The sequence below is a fragment of the Ruditapes philippinarum genome, unplaced genomic scaffold (assembly GCF_026571515.1).
Source record: "Ruditapes philippinarum isolate M1 unplaced genomic scaffold, ASM2657151v2 ctg5543_1_1_1_1, whole genome shotgun sequence".
In the NCBI taxonomy this organism is placed as follows: Eukaryota; Metazoa; Mollusca; class Bivalvia; order Venerida; family Veneridae; genus Ruditapes; species Ruditapes philippinarum.
Genome location: NW_026856344.1, coordinates 50,028 through 70,735, shown reverse-complemented (window position 1 = coordinate 70,735; position 20,708 = coordinate 50,028). Strand labels below are relative to the sequence as shown.

The following is a 20,708-nucleotide window of genomic DNA, read 5'->3' as shown; positions in this document are numbered from 1 at the left end:
TTTATTTGTATTAATAATATTTATGAACTTTGAACTTTTCGTTTGTAAAAGTGGAAGTCATATACACAAAACGGAATAGTAGCACAAGAATCTCTATATTTAACTGAGTTAGGGGTAAATATTACTATAAGATGTACTGTCGGATGCAAAAAATACTCTTAATGATATGTATTCTAATTCTAGTAAGGATGGTTTTACTATATCATGTGACCATGTGTCATAAAGGTAAAAGTTAACATTTTTAATTCTAAGTTGAACATATTGTTTTATTGGAAAAAAGTTATTACAACGACATCAGTTATTTTAACATGAACATTTTATAATGATTATACAAAAATCATATTAAAATTACAAGGAAAGTTTGATGAAAAATCATCATGTGCTTTTTGAATTATCTTTATTATTGATGTGTATACTGCCTTATGAAATACACTTTGACTGATGCTAAAATTTATACTTCAATAGAATAGAATATTATATTCATGAAGGTTCATTACTAAATTTATTGAACTTGTTGGATAAAATAATATTCTGCTCGCCTGAGACTCGCATAATATTATTTTATTCAACTCATTCAATAAATTCCGTGTTGAACCTACACTTATTCCATATTCTTTGTCCATCATGACTCTAGTTGAACCTAAAAAATGTTAAGCAGAACATAATGTATTTAAATTCTCTTAACATTAAACTTATTTAAATATATGTCTTCTATTTCATGAGCCACGTTTTTAATAATTTTGACAATATTATTTCTTAATATATTTTCTTCCCATCGTTTATTACTCAGAAATTCAGTTATCGACTGCGTTGGCTTTAATTCGAATAAAAACACATTTTTGTTAAAAACTTGATGTTTTCAAACAGATTTAAGTGTACGATATTCGTCTAGTTACTTTAAAATACTAGAAAATAAAATAAAAATGCCTTTTCCATGATTCGTACCAAGATCACCATAGCGGACAATTTACGCTGTAAAATGCTGAATGCTTTAGATTTTTAAAAGACTCAGACGATAAATAGTATGTTTATATAAGACATATCGATACCCTTATCCAGTACAGATATTGAAAGGAATAGCGATTTGGAGCTAAACAGCACTCGAAGTGAACGTTTTATTGGGAGCGGATTTATTCCAATACTAGCGCGATATTTAAATCGTATAAAAAGGCAGTGGCAGTGGTATTCTGTATTTGAAACTAGTGTACTGTATCTATTTGGTGAAATGTTCGGCTATTAAAATGAGATTACAAAAGGGTGGTTTTTCTAAAGCACTGTTAATTGGACAAACAATAATCATAATGTGCTTAGTATTTACTTTTATCAAAAATGGTATGTAACATTTTATTTTTGTTTTAAATAAACTTTATCAAAGCATACACATGTTACAATATAATATCTTTATTTGCATAAAACATATTTTTGAATAAGTGAAATAAACGAAAATATACTAGTAGTTTTTTTAACAGAAATGATGGTTGTAGCAATAAATAAGAAAATGTTTATTTTTACGATCAGTATTTGATTTATTATTGAATCATAAAGACATTAAATTAACAAACATGGCAGAAAGATGCGTTATTAATTTAACGTATAAAGAGAAATGAATATAACTTTAGACACTCTTAAAATAGTTAAAATATACTATTAATGTTAGTAAATGAAATTTATACAACTTTTCATTTGCAATAAATTCCAGACAAGATTTTTAAGACATTATTTCGGACAGAGGTGATCTAATATTAATGTCCACCTTATTACAGAAAATTTTGAAATGATAGAGATATTTTTACAAAATAATTCTTTTTTTAATCATATACTTGCTCTTTATATGTTTGTTTAATATGCGATTGATATGTCTATGAATGTTAAAACATTTAAATGTAATGTTATGCTTTACGCTTTAAGTTATTATGATATAAACTATGCTATGTATGTTATGTATAAAAAGAAATAACAGCAATACTCACAGTCATTTAACATATTTAAGATTACCTTGGTGACATATGGAGAAAAAAAGATCTTACTTATATCATTCAATATTAAAAAAGTAATAGGCACGCATACAAAATGTTATCATTTTCAAAGTCAGCTTATTCTGTTTAAGACTTTCTTTTACCAAATATCTTCTTTTTTATCTTTTTTTTCAATATCTACTTCATTTACGTCGTTTCGTACTTTCGCTTTTTCACCAATTAAGAGTTCTAATAGCGGACAAACTCGGACTTTGTAATCCTGAGTATTTTTGGTTCTTTTAATTTCATGGTGAAAAAGCAAGTAGACGACAACATTTTGCAATAATGCGACAAACTATGTCTCGTGTGTAAACCTCTTATTTTTCGTGTTTTCGCTCTTTTTTAATTGACGTTTACACGTTTACTCACATTTTAGCTTTTGCGCATTATTATGTTTCTCTGTGTGTCATTTTTTTGTCTTTTTGCCCTTCGCATCTTCGCATTTCATTCCGTTCCTGCATGTCAATTTTTATTTCACATATGCCATTGTTCGTTTTAAATTATTTTTTCAGATTTTAAGACATGACTTGTATAAATCATTATATCGATACCAATTTTTTCGAAAGTTATAAAACATTTCATACGACTTGAACATACACATTTTTATGACATGCAAACTTAAGAAGGAGACATGTTAATTCATTTACAATCCAAGTGGCACTTTGCATGTTTGATCACAAATAAATCATAATGTACCATTTTTATCAATCATGTATCTGCCTTACTTTTAACGATGTAAATGATGTTATAGGTAATCTCTGTCGAAAGCATGTGCCTTTTTAAACCCTACTATGCCTTAGAAATGCTTTTATTTTTATTTCTCAGAAACTTTCATATTTTGTGTCCTGTTAGAGTTACTCATTAGCCTATCACCTGAAACATCTTTTGCTGCTTTTATCTTTGGCAATTGGTACAGTTTTAGAGTTTTAATATTTAGTATGGAAGTCAAAATACTACTTTGTTTAAATTTTAATACGGTATGTCAGGACTGTGTATATAATATACAATTGAGAAATACCGAGTCTCCTGCAATATTTAAGTTAAAAATTATATATCGTGTTATATTGATACTATTTGATTCTGAAGCCTCATCTATTATGTAATTATATTGTTACCTCATGACGTCATGTTTGCGTAATCTGAGTGGAATAATTGGAATTTAAATTTAATTTAATTTAATGAGTCGTTCAATGTAAAATGTTTGCTAGTGATATTATATTTTCATTGATAATTTGATATTATACTTTCATTGATTTTATATCGATTTTTTGTCGAGTTCGTTGTTATTCGATTTTATTGACCTGTTATTTAATTATTTAATGCATTATAAATAACGCACGGCTAAATATCCGATACACTTTTGATTCCATCCTTAGGCGGATTGACAATGAATATTCATTACCGTACTTACGTTTTAATAGTCATGATCGCAATGTTTGCACCTGACAAGTTTTTTTTTCAACATTTCTTATTCTTATCCATTTTTATTTTTAATCTTATTTATTTTGATATATGTTTTATCATAAAATTTACAGCAACCCTGGAAGTGTGTGACTTTAAATAGACTCTTAATGTAGTTGTCACGCATAATCAAATATTTGCCCATAAACATCTTTATTTAGTATTGACGCGGCCTGTGATAAGTAAATATTAACAAATTACTGATGTGATTTTGCATGACATGTATAAAAAATTAAAAATAATTAATATCTGTACAAGATGCACCTTTTATTACATAGTTGCTAGAATATGATAACATTCAATTTGGTAAAATTAGGATATTTTTTATAATTAAATCTTTAAAAAAATTCAATCTTCTTAAAAGCCTTCTCAATTTGCCAAAAAAGAGATTTGAATAACTGAAAAAGATAACAACGGCAACAATAACAACAACAACAAAGGTGCAAATATGATCATTCAGCCCCAAAAAATAACAGTCTCTGACTTTCCGTGCTTAAAGTTATTTTTGCACACGGTTAGCAATCTTACAAATAAAAAAACAAAAACAAATCTCGATGGTATTATATAGTGATTTAAAGTGTCCCCAAAAAACACACCATCAAATCATCTCTCTTTAAATACACCGTAAATTCTACATAAAATAATAGATTATACCTAGACAATAAATATTTATCTTAACGAACCCTTAACAAACATATCATAATTTTTTTACTTATCGTAATAATTCTGAATTTCTCCTTTTTTCAGTTGATAAAAGCCTTCAATTACTTCTCATTTGTTAAAAATGGTTTTAACAATTTTTCGTATAATAAGCCTCCGGGTAATAAGCAACAATTGATATAAATGACAGAGGATGGTAATTCGAAAATGATTACTTTATTTTCAAATGTTTTAATCTTTTGTCATTTGTTCTGTGGCTGTTTCGGACACTTGTTAAATATATTACCCAATAAATCTATCTCATGAAGTACCAAAAGTGAACTGCCTAATCAAGTAGTAAAAAGAAATATCACGATCTGTGTTCTGTTAGCAGTTTATTATAAGGCAATAAATCATAAATATCCATAAATATATTTCAAAATTAGTGTCGTTATTTCTTTTAATATATCAACATCTGTTGTTAGGGATTTCAACTCTCTTAAAATTACAAAAAACTGGTACAACGTAAACATCATTTAAGCGACCTCTTAATATTGATATGCCAAGAGTACCTGTACATTTCTTTTGCCCTGAGCGCAAATTACAAATTTGTCATACAAGATAACGTATTACATGAAACTGCAGTTCACTTTCTGTCGATTTATTATGTAAGAACCTTACCGACTCTCCTTTGTGTGAATGTGGTGCGAGAGAAAATGCTTATCACTACTTTCTTGAATGCCCTAAATATACTAACCTAGGACCTGAACTAAGAAGGATTATTTTCCCATTTTGTAGTCCTTCCATCAATGTCATTCTTACCAGTTCCACTACTTTACCTTATGCTTCTTATGTATCAATCTTTAAATTCGTTCAAAAATATATCCAAGATACTAAACGCTTTTAGCGTATTTAAGATTAGAGATTTCTAAACATACTGGATAGTTACCACATTATGCATCTTAGTTCCACGTTATTGTTCCATCCGTGTCCATCAATTTTTTCCTCCCTTTCTTTTATATCAGTTTTCTTTAAATATTTAGCTTATATCTGCTTATATACAAATATAAGTAATTAAATAAGATATTGCTTTGCTTCTTTTTGTTGTATTCTAAAACGAAACAAAAATTCCTAAAATATTACTTTGTCTTTTTTACATGTTGCTTTATTTTTCAATCTTTCCTTTTTTGTCTCTCTTTTAATTTCTTTTTTAATGCTTGCAATTACATATGTTACATTGTAAAAAACTTGAATATTATGTGAATGTCTTTGAAAATTTCAACTAACCGTTGTGTATGTAAATTTGTATAGCTTGGAGAGGACACTCATACATGTGTAAGCTTTACAGCTTTCTGCCCAATCCCAAAACGTATTTTGTAATATTGTTTGCATGTTATGTTGTATATTTAAACCAAATCACCGTCTTCGTTTCCAAGGAAATTATTGTATGTTTTTAGTGTCAATTACTCTGTATCATTGCAGTCTCTGGTAAACTCTCTGGTTACATAGTAATATAACAAAACATAGCAGACCAAATCTGCCACAGAAATTATCCACCATTTAATAGCTTGTGATTTGATATCCGGGTGTCATTTCACCAGACGAAATAATAATTAATTTGTCATTGCTAAAATTTGTTCTGAATAGCATTGTATTTGTCATAAATGTGCTGTTAAAAATGAGAGATAATATCCGCCTCGTGTAATGGATGTGTCTTATTTAGAAACGACAGCGTTTGTTCTGAACTAATGTTTTACACAATATTGACTAGTTATTCAATTTGCTATTCTTATACAATTATTGACTTGTGAGCCATTGAATATGATCTGATATTGACCAAGGTTATAGCTCAATACTTAGTTTTTTTTTATTTATTTGATTATCATCGACATGCTATTTTGGTTTTCAGAAATTAATAATTCAAGTTAATTCGACACGTACTGTTTGATTAAAAGCACATTTGGGAAAGATAAGTATATTGATAGTAAAGCAAACACTAAAATGTTAATAGCTCTTTCACGTTTTAGATATTTTTTGCGTTAAAGGGAGACAAAGTGAACGATTTTGTTTAACATTTAATACTCGTATGGATTCGGTGGAATATGAATATCATTGTTTTTGTCCCCGTCCAATGTACAAAAGTTAAAGCTGTTGTCTTATTTTCAATATAATTTATGACATAATCATGCTTTTTATGTAATGACTCTGGTATCATAAATGCAACATCACTTTTTCATATTTGATATTTTATTCATTTTATTTTATTTGTTTATGTATTTGCTGATATTGTGTGTATGCCAATATTAATAATAGTAAAATTTATAATGTTTATATCATAACAATAACATACTAAATCATGTATAAAAACCTAATGGGCATATGCTGCAGTTACATATTGACATATAGGCAGAAAAAAACCTTTATAATACAATATAATCTAAACTTTGTATGATCATATAATATTATAACAGAAAAAAAATTAAAAGAGTAAGAAAATGTAAAATAGATCACTTTTCAGCATTTAGAAAATGTTTAAGTTCTTTCTATACAAATGGCTTTATAATTTCAACACTTACTTATCGATACAAAGTACATGATATTACCAAGTTACATAACTGTACTTTAAATAACATTTATTCCATTTATTTCCTTTTTTTATCACTTGGAAAAAACGGTCTTGTATCGTGAACTTTTCCGGCAAGTTAAGGTCAAAGTCACTGAAGTAAATTTGAAATAAAGTTAAACATTTTTGCTCATAAGTCGATGTCCTTCATATCTAATACGGACATGCATAGGTAGGTCCTCGCCCTTTGGGTATAGTTAAGGGTTATTTTGGTTAAGGTCAAGGTCATCAATATAAAAATAGTTTTATATAGTTTTACAGGTGTAAACTTGTTCTTAAACAGATGTCTTTTATAAACTAACTTATAAGCAAAATTTCATATCATTTGTTAACTTCGTTTTTCCAGAACATTCAATTATTGTGCATAATAACTCAACATATCAACATAAAAAATGTCATTAAGAAAACAAAATCGATTGATATTTTAATTCTGAGAATATGTTTTATTATCACTTGAATATTTGGCGTTTTGTCTAGAATGAATTATGAAAGAATATCAAATTTAATGTTTTAAGGCTTTGAACCCTTATTTGAGACCCCTTAATGTTCAGACGAACTTGGTCCTGCTTATTTTTCGTATTTCAAAAAGTGGGTTTTAGCATATAAAACGCGCTAATTAAGGAAATCGCTCAAAAGCAAGAAAAAGGTAACAGTAAATTAACAGTTTTATTATATATCTTATTTTATTTACAATTACATGCATGCATGTTTGCAGATACACAATTCAAACAAGCAAAAATGACAAAAAAGGAAGACTTTAAGTATTACAGAATTATTTTCCTGAGAGGAACGATAAAATAATTTATCTGACATAAGTTGTAAATACGAATACACTTGTTATATACAAGATAATAAGCATTATTAAAATAGAACAAGAACAATTTCAGACTTTCTTTCATTAGAATTTAAGTATAAAAAAGAAGATCTTATGATTGAAATAAACTTGAAATAAATGATTGAAAAGATGCAATCTGAATACAATTTCCACAAAGCGTGTTTTGAATAAATTTCTTTCATAATTTGAATTTTTTTAACAATGATCCAATGATGTGTTGTGTATTTTATTCTGATGGCTTAATTGCTTGTTTTTGGCTAAGACGCACCATCCTTTCTTTTTTGTTGAACTTTCCATGGTAAAGTGAAAACAAGTCATAATTTTATCAACATTTGATGAGAAATAATGGCTGCATGCCTCTAGATAAGCCAAACTATTTCAATAAAATTAGCAATATGAAGTCGATGATCTACATGTTTACTTTTAGCTTTTTTTTTGTAGCATATCGTCATCTCATTTCCATAATTTTCTAAGTTGACAAAAATATTTTTTTAGAAAACCGAGTTGAAAATTTTTAGGTATCATATCTCAACAATTATTCGACATAAAACTTTCATTTTTGGTACATGCCATCTGTGTATACATGTGAGCATGCATGCATTTTTCTATGTAAATAATCAGGGTATATTATGATGAAATCAGAATGCTAAAACAATAAAGTTACACTTTTATTCAAACATTCAACATTTCAAATTAATTCCAGAATGTCCTACAAAGATAGAACATTTTAGACGTAACGAAACAAAACTTTTGTGAAACACAATGTTCTTTTTTATTTATTTCTGCTTAAACTTATGCAGTAAAATTTACAAACAAAAGAATAAAACAACTAATTTATGTAAAAATGTGAAAAACAGTCAGATAACATTATTTTAGATTTTGATAAATACATGTATCTTCACATTCTTGATCAAAATAATACATTTTATATCAAATCTGAAAAAAATTGAACAGTTCATATATTTTTTCTGAGCCTTTCTGGTCTTATACAACAAGAGTAATAAGAGCTTATTGTTAATAAGGAACACATTATATCAGTGGTATCCATATTTGCTTTGTGAACAACAAAACACAACGCTGAATTTCGAACCTTGATTATCTTATCGTTTCATCTTCTTTTTTAATGTTTCACTCTGTTGATTCGTAGTGGATGATCTTTTCCCAATTTTAAGAATTGTCCTAAGATATTTACATTCAATTTCAGGAATATACTGTAACATGCTTTTTATATTTTTCACTTTATCTGGTGAAATAGTAGGTTCTTTACGAAGTAAGCACGGTCTTTTTAACACTTGTGCTGGGCCATTTCTAGTTATAACTCTACCTATGTTAACCTTCTTATAGGTACATTCTTGAAATGACTTTTTATATTCAACAAAAAATCTTGGTCTCTGATATATTTTAGACACTTAACCTTAGTATATGGAATTTCATTGAACTTAAATTGTGAGCTTGATTTCTGAAAATCAAAAAAGTAATGTTTTTGCAATTGGATGATTCTCATTGATTTTTTCCAACGTACAGTTTTTAAATTTCGAACTAAACTAATAGGGCTATACACTTCACATGTTAGCAACCGCTTTTCAATATGACTGTGGATATTATCAACCTCTTGGATAGAAGAGTGACCAGCAGTGGAAAACTTCTGCGTTATCTCAGTTATGCAAGGATTATCTTTTATAAAGGTTTTAAGAGCGTATGTCATTAAAGAATTTCTGTTCTGAGGTGTACATGAGTCTGACCACAAAATAAACTTAGAAATACTTGGTAAATCATGTTTAATGGCTGACAAGATGCACAACAAGGCAGATGATATCTCATTTGCACCTCTACCTGCAGGTGTCTCGTTCCATAAAGTATTATAAGCACCTTTGTTTTCTGAACAATAACCAGTTATATACATTCAGCTTTCGTTTATAAAAAAAAGTTAGAAACATTTGCTCTCGGGCACTGGATAACGTTTTGAAGTTCAAAACAAACTGTAGCCTGGTATTTATTCAGCGATATTTCTCGATCATGATCATGTTCTAACTGTGTGTCATTTTTGTCAGCTAGATGATTTTTTAAGTTTTTGAAGAGTTTCCGACTTTAGACTGTCATTTAAGACGTTTTTATGTAGTTCACATAAATCACATCTGTCGGTTTTTGGAATATAAAAACCAATGTTAAATTCCTGATTGAGCACCTTACTGTATGTATGCTTTTTCTGAGCAACAATTCCCTTCTTCTGACACTTTTCAGAATAAAGTTCAAAAATTCTTGCGATTGAAAGACCAGACTCAAGGTATTTTCTTCGCGTCTTTTGTCTACAATAATTGGAAGGTATCCGTGGAAATGATTTTATATGTTGCCTTATGAAATTCAAACTTTCCTCTAAAATCTTATTTTGTCTTTGTTTTTTCTATTTTGGGCTCATTATATTGTTGTAGTGCCATTGTATTCTTCGTTGACTGATATCAAGTGTTGTAAGATAAAACTCTTTGCACACTCTTGTTTTAATTTGATCATTTGTTGTAAATAGATAATATTTATATGTAAAATTCTTTCGCAAAGCATTTGATAACCTTTTTGAAACCTTTTGTGATCTATCTGTAGTAGTAGAATAAAAACGTTTTTATCTGATTTCCAGAATTAATCAAAAATTTCCTATCAGTATTCAAAAAATAATGGCTGCATTTAAATCTACAATTTCCCATGCAATCTTTCTTTGTTAGCACTTCACGCTTCCTACATATTTTACCTGAAGAATTAATATGCTCTTCACCAGATTAGTACTTTCTCTTTCTAATATGCTTTTGCCATTTACTCTCATCTTTCACTCGTTTTCTATCTCTGGGTTTTTCAGTTTGTAGTCTACAGATGACGTTCCTTCATGTTCGATCATAGTATCATTATTATCTTGGTTACTTAAACTTTGATTTTGCTGGCTATCACTGTTGTTTTCCCCAGGAGACTTTGGCATAGCAGTATGACAATCATTTATCTGTAATACTGGTGACTCGGATTCCTGTTGAGTATTATTGTTAACATCCGTACTATCTATAGAACGACTACCTTGTTCGACTAAGTCGAGATTTAAGTATGTTTTACCATTTTCTTCAATTATAAGGTTTTCATTAGGTTCATCATGTTATACAATTTCATCGGGAACCACATCATATAATTCTTGTAAAATTTCTGAAATGTCATTATCGTCAGTGTGAAACACATGTAAACTTTGGTCTCCTTCGCACGGCTCATTATCACTATTAGTTGCATTTAGACACTTTTCAGTTTCTACATTTTCAATAACACAATTAGTATCATTACTGTCTACAGTCACAATGTTTATTGCATCAAAAAGACTTATTCTTTACATGACTTATAACTCTGATCGAACAATCCATGTATCTCTCTTCAATTCAAGTCTTTGAATTCAGATAAGTCAACTGTGTCATCTAGGGATATCTGGAAATAAAACAATGTGTTGTATTGTTCAGATAAGATTTCTTCACAATCCTGAAGGCCTAATTTCACACCAGTAACATCCAAATAATTCAATTAACATGGACGGTGTAATTTGTGTAAATGCAACATTCAGTTGGCTAAGATGCCTGCAGCTTTTAATGGCTTTGAAGTCATCATCTACTAGATTACTGCATTCAGAGAGGTCAAGTATTTCAAGTTTTGGAAAATCTCTAAGGAAACATATTGTTGATATAGGACATCTGTTATAATTCAGCCAAAATAAATTCGATCCACTAAAATGCCTACAGAAAAGTATGTCTATTTTAGGCACCTCACACCTAAAGGTTGTGTAAGGTAACATCATTGTCTGAAACTGTCTTGAATGTTTTAAGATATTAAGAAAATCATTCTCTGATAGTGTCAAAGGATGCTCAAATTTGAAATCTCTTTAAAGCACTGAATACCTGTTTATTATGAAGCTTTATCTCTTAGAAACTCTGCAAACTGACTTCAACAAGAACTGGATATCAAGGTTGCTCAAAATTCGAATAAGGACCTCGTCAGGCAGAAAAGAGTAATTTAAATTAGTAAGAATAATTTAACATAATGTCACATTTCTTATCACTTTATCACTTTAGAAACAAAAGATGAAATGATTTACATAGCCTGTATATTTACTTTATCCAAAAATGTTATCCGTACATCTGGTAAAGTCTACTATGACTTTCACTTCAAAGACCTATTATTCAATTAGTATTTTTAATCTATTAGGCTGGTCAATTATGATTGTTTCTAATACAAATATTATGCAAAATCTATGAAAACCTATCTATGAATATAAGCAATATACTTACATATTTTGTAATTTTTTCCTGTGTTAAACAAATTGAAAATGTGTACATTGAAAGTGTAAATAAAGCGTCACGTGGTAAGATCTTGTACATCCCATTGGTCCAGAAGATAGAACATATTGGAATCAAAGTGTTGGCCACTTTCTGAGATAGAACATAATTGAATTGGTATTACCTTTCTTAAAATTAGAGATATAATGTTCTAAGTCATTCGTTTATGAAGGTCTCTTCAACAGCTTTCCAATGGTATAAATATCTTCATTTTTTTTTAAAAAAAAACATTTTGGAATTGACGCGACGATATGTATAGCTTTCGCATGGAACTATAATAAATAGACAACAAATCATACAATTAAATTGCTGTTTAGATTTATAAAAAATAAAATGGCCTAGAAAATTTACAATAAGATTCTAAAATATTCCTTATTACGCTTAATCGTTGTCTTTTATTTTACCTTTTTCATTATTTTTGAATCTTAACAACCTTTAGCTTAAATGTCTTTGTAGTTTATAAATCAATTATGTTGGTTTTTTTCTCATACTTTAATGTTGGATTCATTAAACAGCTAAAGTCTATGGGTTGTTGTAATTGATGTTGTTGCTGCTGTTATTGTTGTTGCTGTTGTTGAATATTGTATCAATCACAGGTTTCGATATTATATATTAAATTTTCATTTTTTTATGTTTGCAGATTCTTCTTTAATCCCAGACGATCTGTCCCAGCAATCGTTAATCAGTGCCGAAATTGTAAGCTATTTATATTTCTCTTTGATGTCTGTAATTAGAAATATTCTACACTTATCCTAGAGTAAATATTTTGAATCATGGAAATTTATTGAAATATATAAAATTCCTACTGAATAAAAGAATGAATGAACTATGTATGGGAGGTTGTGTTCCATTACGGGTCAAACAAAACTGGTCTTTTCTAAAAAAAATAACTGCCAGTTGCCAGTTTTTTAATGACACTTTATCCTCATATTGTGCTCACGTGTAGTGCATAGAGCTTTTAACATAACACATCTGCTTGGTGTGACGTCAAAACATTTTTATTTTATATTTACAAATAGCCTGTGTACATGTACCTGTGTAGCAATTATCAATATTTTCTAATATCACATTTGAGCATAGTCTATCTTTTAAAATCACAAATGAACTTTCAAGTTCTTAATTGCGTCATCAAATTTAAATATTTAGCTGACTGCATTACCTTATTCTTATTATAGAAAAGAGAAAAAGGTAACTAGATGGAGGTTTTTGACACTTCTGTTGATATAAACTGAGATTTTTTAATATTCTACATCTTGACTTATGCTAGTTTTAAACAGAGAGACTGTGAAAAAAACATCCAGATTCCGATTGGTCATATTATAATATTAATTATGTGTTGTTATGCTAAATTCAATAAACTATTCTGTTCTGAAAAGGTCATTTTTATTTTGAAAAATAAATTATGTAAATTGTGTAATATGAATTCATGCTTTTGAATCCATTGAAAGTAACTTATAGATGTGTGACTAATATATGTAAACATTGTTCCTATCTTATCATTAATTATCATAAATTATTAACAGGATCGCTGTTTTAGTTGTAAAGGTAAACAAATAAACATATCTATTGCAGTCTGCAAAATGTATGCTTTATTAAAACTGACTACAATAATAACTTACGTAAAATATGCTCTTTGTGGAAACTTTCTTATGAGGTATAAGACGACTGATATTTGTTCGATTTGATTAAATATTTTAATTTAATGACATTACAAATGAAAGCAACTTGCAAAGATTGCAACAATTCTCTTGAGGAACTTACTATTAACGTAATGTCGTATGTAGAAATGTATAACTCGTACATTTTGTATATTAATAAATTAAGACAGGTGCAACAATTTGATATCTCTTTTGATTTCTTGAAAACCCGTTCCTATGTTGGTTTTTGCATATATACCAAATTAATTAAGTAAGTTTATACATATTATAATTTCCATAAACAGTGAATTAAATGTTCATGGAGTCGAAAGATTTAATATAAAATTGTTGGGTTTTTTGTGTGTGTTTGTCTTGTTTGTCTTACATTTGTATAAGATGAATACAAGCACTATAATAAAAGCATTTTCATCTCCTACTGTATATTTCTCACACTTAAAAAGACCCCAATGTGCTTTTTTTCTTTCGTTTTTGACATGACGTGACTGGTACTCTTTTTTTCGAAATAAATGTTTCATTTGATGAAGGTGTACACCAATAACTTGTGTTAAAATTTCATATCATTCGCTTACTCCTTGTTTTCAGAATAATCATTCTAATTGTAAATATATGATTCAAAATTGAACAGCGATGCAACGCCTCTCACTCAATTCAGGCTAAAGTAGCACAATAATATTTCATTTTCAATTTATTATAAGTGTATTTCAAAAATATCTTTGTATATCTTTCTGTTTTTAATGTTCCACTTGCTCCATGTAGCAAATTCAAATTTTATGTATTTAGGCTTTTTGACCTTGTTTGAGTTCGTTTAAAACGAATATTTTTAAATTAAATAAATCTATCTGTGCCCATATATATGAGATATGAAATACCGTTATAATATCATAGAGGTTTGCATTATGTAACACGCATTTTACCAAGAGCTTTCATCACTTGAAAAATAGAACAACATCAGCGAAGTAATGAAAATATCAACAATAAAAACACTTACAAATAAGCACGTAAATATATGTGTGTTGGGGTAGAGTTCATTCAAAGTTTTCAAAGTTCAACATCAGGAGTATGAAAAAACATTCAAATTCATGTTTTAAAGTAGTAGCGTTTCACAAAGAATTTTTTTTCTATGTCAGTTGGTACAGCAAAAACACATAACTAATTGTGGAGGGTTTCCATCAGGAGTAATAACCTGTATGTTTTGACGTTTAAGAGTCTCACTTAGCATTTATTTTTTATACATTCATACATTGAATGAACAGTAAATAATTTCTACTTCACCCACGTTCTGTCTCGACGTGACAAATACATTATTTATAATTGCATGAAACGTCAGAAGAAAATCTTTAATTAAATGTTCACACTTGTATATCTAATGATGCAGGTGATGACAAATGACTTACACTCTGGACATAAGTCAATAAAGAGTAATAAAATATAATATTTATAATCCCTCTAGAACATTGTATATATGTATTTTGAAATTAAAAAATAAATGTTTTTTGAAGTTATATGTATCAAGAATCACTATTTCTATTCCGAATATTATTAAAGCCCTATTATGGCTCAGAAATGCTATCATTTTTATTTCTCAAAAACGTTCATGATTGGTATCATTTTACAATGTCCAAACATTAACTCAATTAAGCACAACTTTTGCGTTTGATTTTTTTGTTGTTGTTGTTGTTGTTGTTGTTTTTCTTTGTAATTTGTATGGTTATAAGGAATAAGTATTTTGTATGGAAGTAAAAATACTACTTTGTTTACATATTGTTTTTTTATGGCACATTATTTCCTTCAATGTGGTCTAAATACATTGTTTAATTTTTACCAAAGACATATTTGATATTTCTTAGAATTAACAAAAATGTGCATTTCTGAGGCATAATGTGCCTTTAAATTTCCGTAAATTTCCGAACCGAAAATAGCCGACCTCGACCGGAAAATGTCCAGCTTTTTCAGGCCAGTGCTTCTTTGTTTAATTTCTATTGAAAATATTACAAGCTACAGTTTTATTTATTTATTTATTTATTTATTTATTTAATCATTTATTTATTTCAGGATACAAATGTACGTGTTTTAAAAGAAACAGATGGTGCATTGCAAAATTTGACAACAAAAACACAATTAATGTTGCAAGAAGACATATCATTAGCAACACAAATAGAAAATGCTTCTGGTAATATAATTAGAAGTCCAGAATTTCAAAAACAGGATACAATAATGAAAGAACGATTACAATTAATACGTCAGAGATGTTCACATTACATGCAAGATGAATACTGGCAGAACATTCGTCAGAGTGGCACAGTTTTGACATACGGAAAAGAGGATATACATTATTGTATAGTCCCAAAGGTTGGTTGTACATTCTGGAAACGTATTTTTCGTTTTCTAGGAAAAGATTACCGGACAAATCAGAATGTACAAAAGCCCTCAGACATAGACAGAAATTATGTTCATTACGGTCCCATGAAAAACATTCAACAGTGGAATGTACAAAACCCAATCGCCCGGATGTTGATGACAAAAGGAAAGTCATTTATGTTTGTTCGTGATCCGTTCACAAGATTATGGTCAGCATATATTGACAAGTTTCTTCTTCCCGACTTTTGGCGCTCGGACGCTTTGCATGTTGTGAGAAAGATCCGACCAAATGCCACAGATTATGAAAGATATTGTGCAAATAATGTAACTTTTCAGGAGTTTCTCACATTCATCAAAACGACGTATACAAACGGATTAAATGAGCATTGGCAAAGATTGCACAAGGTGTGTAGCCCTTGTCACGTGCAATATGACGTCATCGGTAAACAAGAATCGTTTGGATTAGATGCCGACTACATATTGACTAAGTTTAATTTACAATCTCTAAAGGAAAATACAACGAAACTAGATATGGTTCATGAGGAAGTTACAACTTTAACAAAATATAATTTTGATTTAGAAAATGCCATTCGACAAGGATGTTTTGAGAAAATCGATGTTGCTAAGAGACTGTGGTTAGCTTTTCAATATAACGGCTACATAGACAGACGATCAGCTTTCCCGAAGAATGATTTGCTCAAGACTGCATTCCTCAATAGCACAACTGAAATATTTACAAATCTTGTCTTAAAAACTATAGAAAATCAAAATATATTGAGAGTAAATATAAAAAAACAAAAACGGACGATGATGCTAGATGCATATAGGAAAATACCAAAGGACTTGTTGAATGACATAATTGCTATATATGAGTATGATTTTGAATTATTTGGATATAATAGAACTCTGTTTGATTAATGAAAGTTTAGTGCTTAATTAGTTTTGTTAGTGTATCACGAATAAACAAATGACTGTAGTTTATTTTACTTCAATCAAACATATATTCTCAATTTAATTACAATCAAATGCAAGAAACGGGAATGGGCAGACAGCTTTAAGTTTTTTCAAGAAATATCCTTTGAATGAAATAAGTAATAAATAAGAAATAGATTAAATTGCAGAGTGTTTTGGTGTTCTTTTTCTTTTGTATCATAAGCAAAATTAAAAACGCTTTCCCTGTCGTCACAATATGAAACGCCAGAAAAAAAGAAACAAAAGTGCGAGCATCTGAATATGACTTTTCTTCATTATCCTGCGTTCCAGTCAACGCACTGTGCATGTGTGTGTTTACGATTTGACTTTCACACATTTTCAGTGAGAATGTCTTCAAAATATGATGAAATATGTAATAGCACCATACATATAAAATAGTGTATGCTTGTTATTCTAAGAAGTATTCTAACACCACCCGCGTTTTTAGAAGGACCGAAAGTGTATATCAATATATTTGTTTAAGTGAACAGGTCTGCTCGAAGTGTCCATAAATTACGTCCCAAGCTCTTGATGTCTATAACTTACTTTCCAGTCCCTGGTTGTTTCTTTTTTTCATATTAAAATTTAACAAACCTGAATCTTTACTAAAAATATCTACAACCATCCGACCACTTGAATGAGGCTTATTGTAATCTGTCTCCATTTGATTTGTTAGATTTAAAAGGGGAGTTAATAGGTACTTCTTCAAAGCATACCCAGAATCCTCAAAGCGGTAGCCAATCTGATCCTTTTCTTAGTGTCCCTGTTTAGCTGATAAATTATGTTTATATTAAGCAAATAGATATCTATTTTAGTTTACTTTTGTAGATAAAATGCAAGGTTACAATGCACAGTAATTTAATATCATAAAGCCTGGTTGGTCTCAATTACAAAGCATATGAATGATAATGATAAAGTATTATGATAATCAGGGTCTTTCAAATAGAATTCTATTTGAAAGACACTATGGTAATACAAAAAAAATGAAACTATATATTTAAAATCGTGTAAGAATTCATTTCTTTGCCTGAAGAAAATAAGAATACAAAGGTATATAGCAATAGTTTTACTACACAAGTGTATAACATGACTTCATTCAATCAAGGACCCGGGACAGGACGTGATGTGGTTGCACACTTGGTTCAAGTAAGAAAATTGGTAGCAAACTAGAGAAAATGGTTACAGAGTCTTGAATATTTACGACACCGCCACGTATTTTTTACATTATGCCAATTCTTTAAGGCACTATTTATGACAAACTTGGTGAAAGGTTTCAGCTTATTAGCTTCTGATTGTTTTTGAAGATATAAACTGGTCATGTTCATATTTTAAGATTTGACAATTAACAATTCTTGACGTTTAATCTACTCATTTAATCACATTTTTCACTTTTGAAGTTCACAAAACAAACATTGCCTTTCCTGCACACAAACACTTTCTCATTTCCACCAGGGGTGACATTTTTTTGGAATGAGAGTAACCGTCAACTGCTTCATCAATGATTGATATTCTACATTTCTGATAAAAACCATGCTACACGTCTATCAGATCTCTGCCACTTGGAAACCTTAATTTACATAAAATAAGAACTTATTATACATATTAAACTTTTAAAGCTGTAACTTACTACATGTTATCACATTTTTTATTTGTTATTATTTCAACCAATCAAATTCGAACGGTACAAGCGTATCCTGGAATTGAACAATGAATAGCCAGTTTCAAAGCAGAAATCATGTTCTTAAAATAATTACGAAAGTAGAAAAAAGGACATATCCATATATTGTTCTTGTGTTCTGCATGCCATCGATCAATTATTTGCTTATTTCAGCAATTTGTTTCCTGGCTTATGGTAGTTTACGGTGAATGACAACAAACTCACAATTGTTCAAATGCAATTTATTCCATTGATCAGTTCTTTACATTTATTTTTCACTCTTAGTAGAGACTAGTTTCCTAGTAATAGAAAGAGCACCGTAACACGAGGCTATCTGATTTGTACGAGGGGGCGTAGCCCCCGAGTATTAATCAGATTGCCGAGTGTTTTGGTGATCTTTCTCTTTTGTATCATAGTCAAACATAAAAGCACGCTCCCTGTTGTCACAATACGAAACCCCGGCAAAAATGAACCAATTAACGAACATATGAATATGACATTTCTGTCGCTTTCCCTTTCTCTGTCGTCACAATATGTAAACCCCAGCAAAAATGAGCCAATCAATGGGCATGCTCTGGAGTGCGGGTAACTAATACCCGCACTCCAGTTAACGCACTGTGCATGTATATGTATACGATTTAACCCTGACACATTTTCAACAGAAAGGTCTCCAAACTATGATACAAGTAATATTAACGCAAACCAATAAGTTATAGTGTAAATTTTATAGAAATTAGAATATATGTAGACATTATTAAAGTAGCTAAACTTTATTCAATTGTAAACTCTAAATACTGACCAGACACACATTTGGAGATCTAATCTAATTGCGATCTGTTTTATTTTAACTGTTTGCTTTTCAATTAATAAATATGAATATTCTTCACAAACTATTTTAAATGTATTGTTGGATGTTAGTACATTGGCTTTATCAAAGTCTAATATAAAGTATTCTTGTGAATTAAAATTGATTGCCGTTGAACAAATAATAAATTTGTGTGTGTGCGTGTGGGGAAGGTATTCACAAGCACTGACACTATATAATGAAATGCCGGTTGGATATTCCCCTCCCTTAAGGAAAGGGAAAACCTAGGCAATAGTCTAAACTCAGATCAATTTTTAGAAGATCCATTATGATGTTCCCATGGGAAATTTCTAAAATGATTTTTGCAGTAAATAAAGTATAATGATGTGGTATGCAATCTTAAAAATGGTATTAGAGTAATGTATAGATGAATTGTTAATGGAATTAATGATCGACTTTGCTTATTTAGATGTGAAGAGCTCGCTTTGTTAATTGTTTCCATTATATAGTTTTGCAGAACGTGTATCTCTGTCTCTATTAGTAATTCTAATTTGTATAATAAAATACGCTTTACATTCTGCACTGTTCAATACCATTTGAAAGCTAAATGTCTAAGGTATAAATTGATCCTATTTAGGTGATGTTTTATTCATTCATTTATCCAGTAAATACCCGCATGATATTCTGCACACCTTCAGTTTAAACATAGAGGATATTTGTTTGTTTTGCATGTAAAATCGATATATATTTCACAGAGTGAACACCAGATGTAATAGTTCATGATTTACGTAGACATGAGTGAAAATGTAAGAAATAGCTGGTGTTCACGAGTGAAATATTACAAAATAAACACATGTTTATGTGTGCAGATATTCATGTGCTTCTCGTAATAAAGCACATTTTTTCACGACGGCACATATTTCCACTTATTAAAATCATATACTTTTTATCCTCTAATGAAGTTCGGCTTCTCTGAAAATTACATTTTATAATTTCACCATGAAATTATTAAATATAATTTCACTTTTCACTGAAATAGAGGTCAGTCTAGACAAAATGTAATTATCATCTGTTTCACAAGAATTATGGCTACACGTAATTTGACCATACATGCATGCCAAATGTTTTACGTTCGCGCATTCTAGTTCATATTCGATTTTTTATGTAAGTTTGTTTTATCACTGTAAATCGGGAAAAAACTCAACATACGTTTTAACATGTTGACATGCTATTTTATAACTCCTCCCCTTGACCTTAAATAAGATAAGTACATGTACTACTCTTAAAAATGCAGATTTTAACTTTATTGTTTTATATCTTTATTAAGTTTTATTAT

The 20,708-nt window shown here is 29.5% G+C and overlaps 1 protein-coding gene across 1 annotated transcript; it reads left to right on the top strand.

The window, feature by feature from the left end:
* The first annotated feature begins 1,105 nt into the window (after nt 1–1,105).
* Nucleotides 1,106–16,996, top strand: LOC132746251 (carbohydrate sulfotransferase 9-like). The gene is made up of 3 exons (XM_060735333.1): nt 1,106–1,332; nt 12,563–12,618; nt 15,633–16,996. Exons 1-3 carry the CDS (start codon nt 1,242–1,244, stop codon nt 16,854–16,856), a joined length of 1,371 nt encoding a protein of 456 aa, XP_060591316.1. The 5' UTR covers nt 1,106–1,241; the 3' UTR covers nt 16,857–16,996.
* Nucleotides 16,997–20,708: the final 3,712 nt, after the last annotated feature.

Bases quoted from the DNA above. Each gene is read 5' to 3' on its own strand.
- LOC132746251 (XM_060735333.1), top strand. From the start codon at position 1,242: ATGAGATTACAAAAGGGTGGTTTTTCTAAAGCACTGTTAATTGGACAA. The intron at 1,333-12,562 runs GTATGTAACATT...TTATGTTTGCAG, and splicing joins ATTTACTTTTATCAAAAATG to ATTCTTCTTTAATCCCAGAC. The intron at 12,619-15,632 runs GTAAGCTATTTA...TATTTATTTCAG, and splicing joins CGTTAATCAGTGCCGAAATT to GATACAAATGTACGTGTTTT.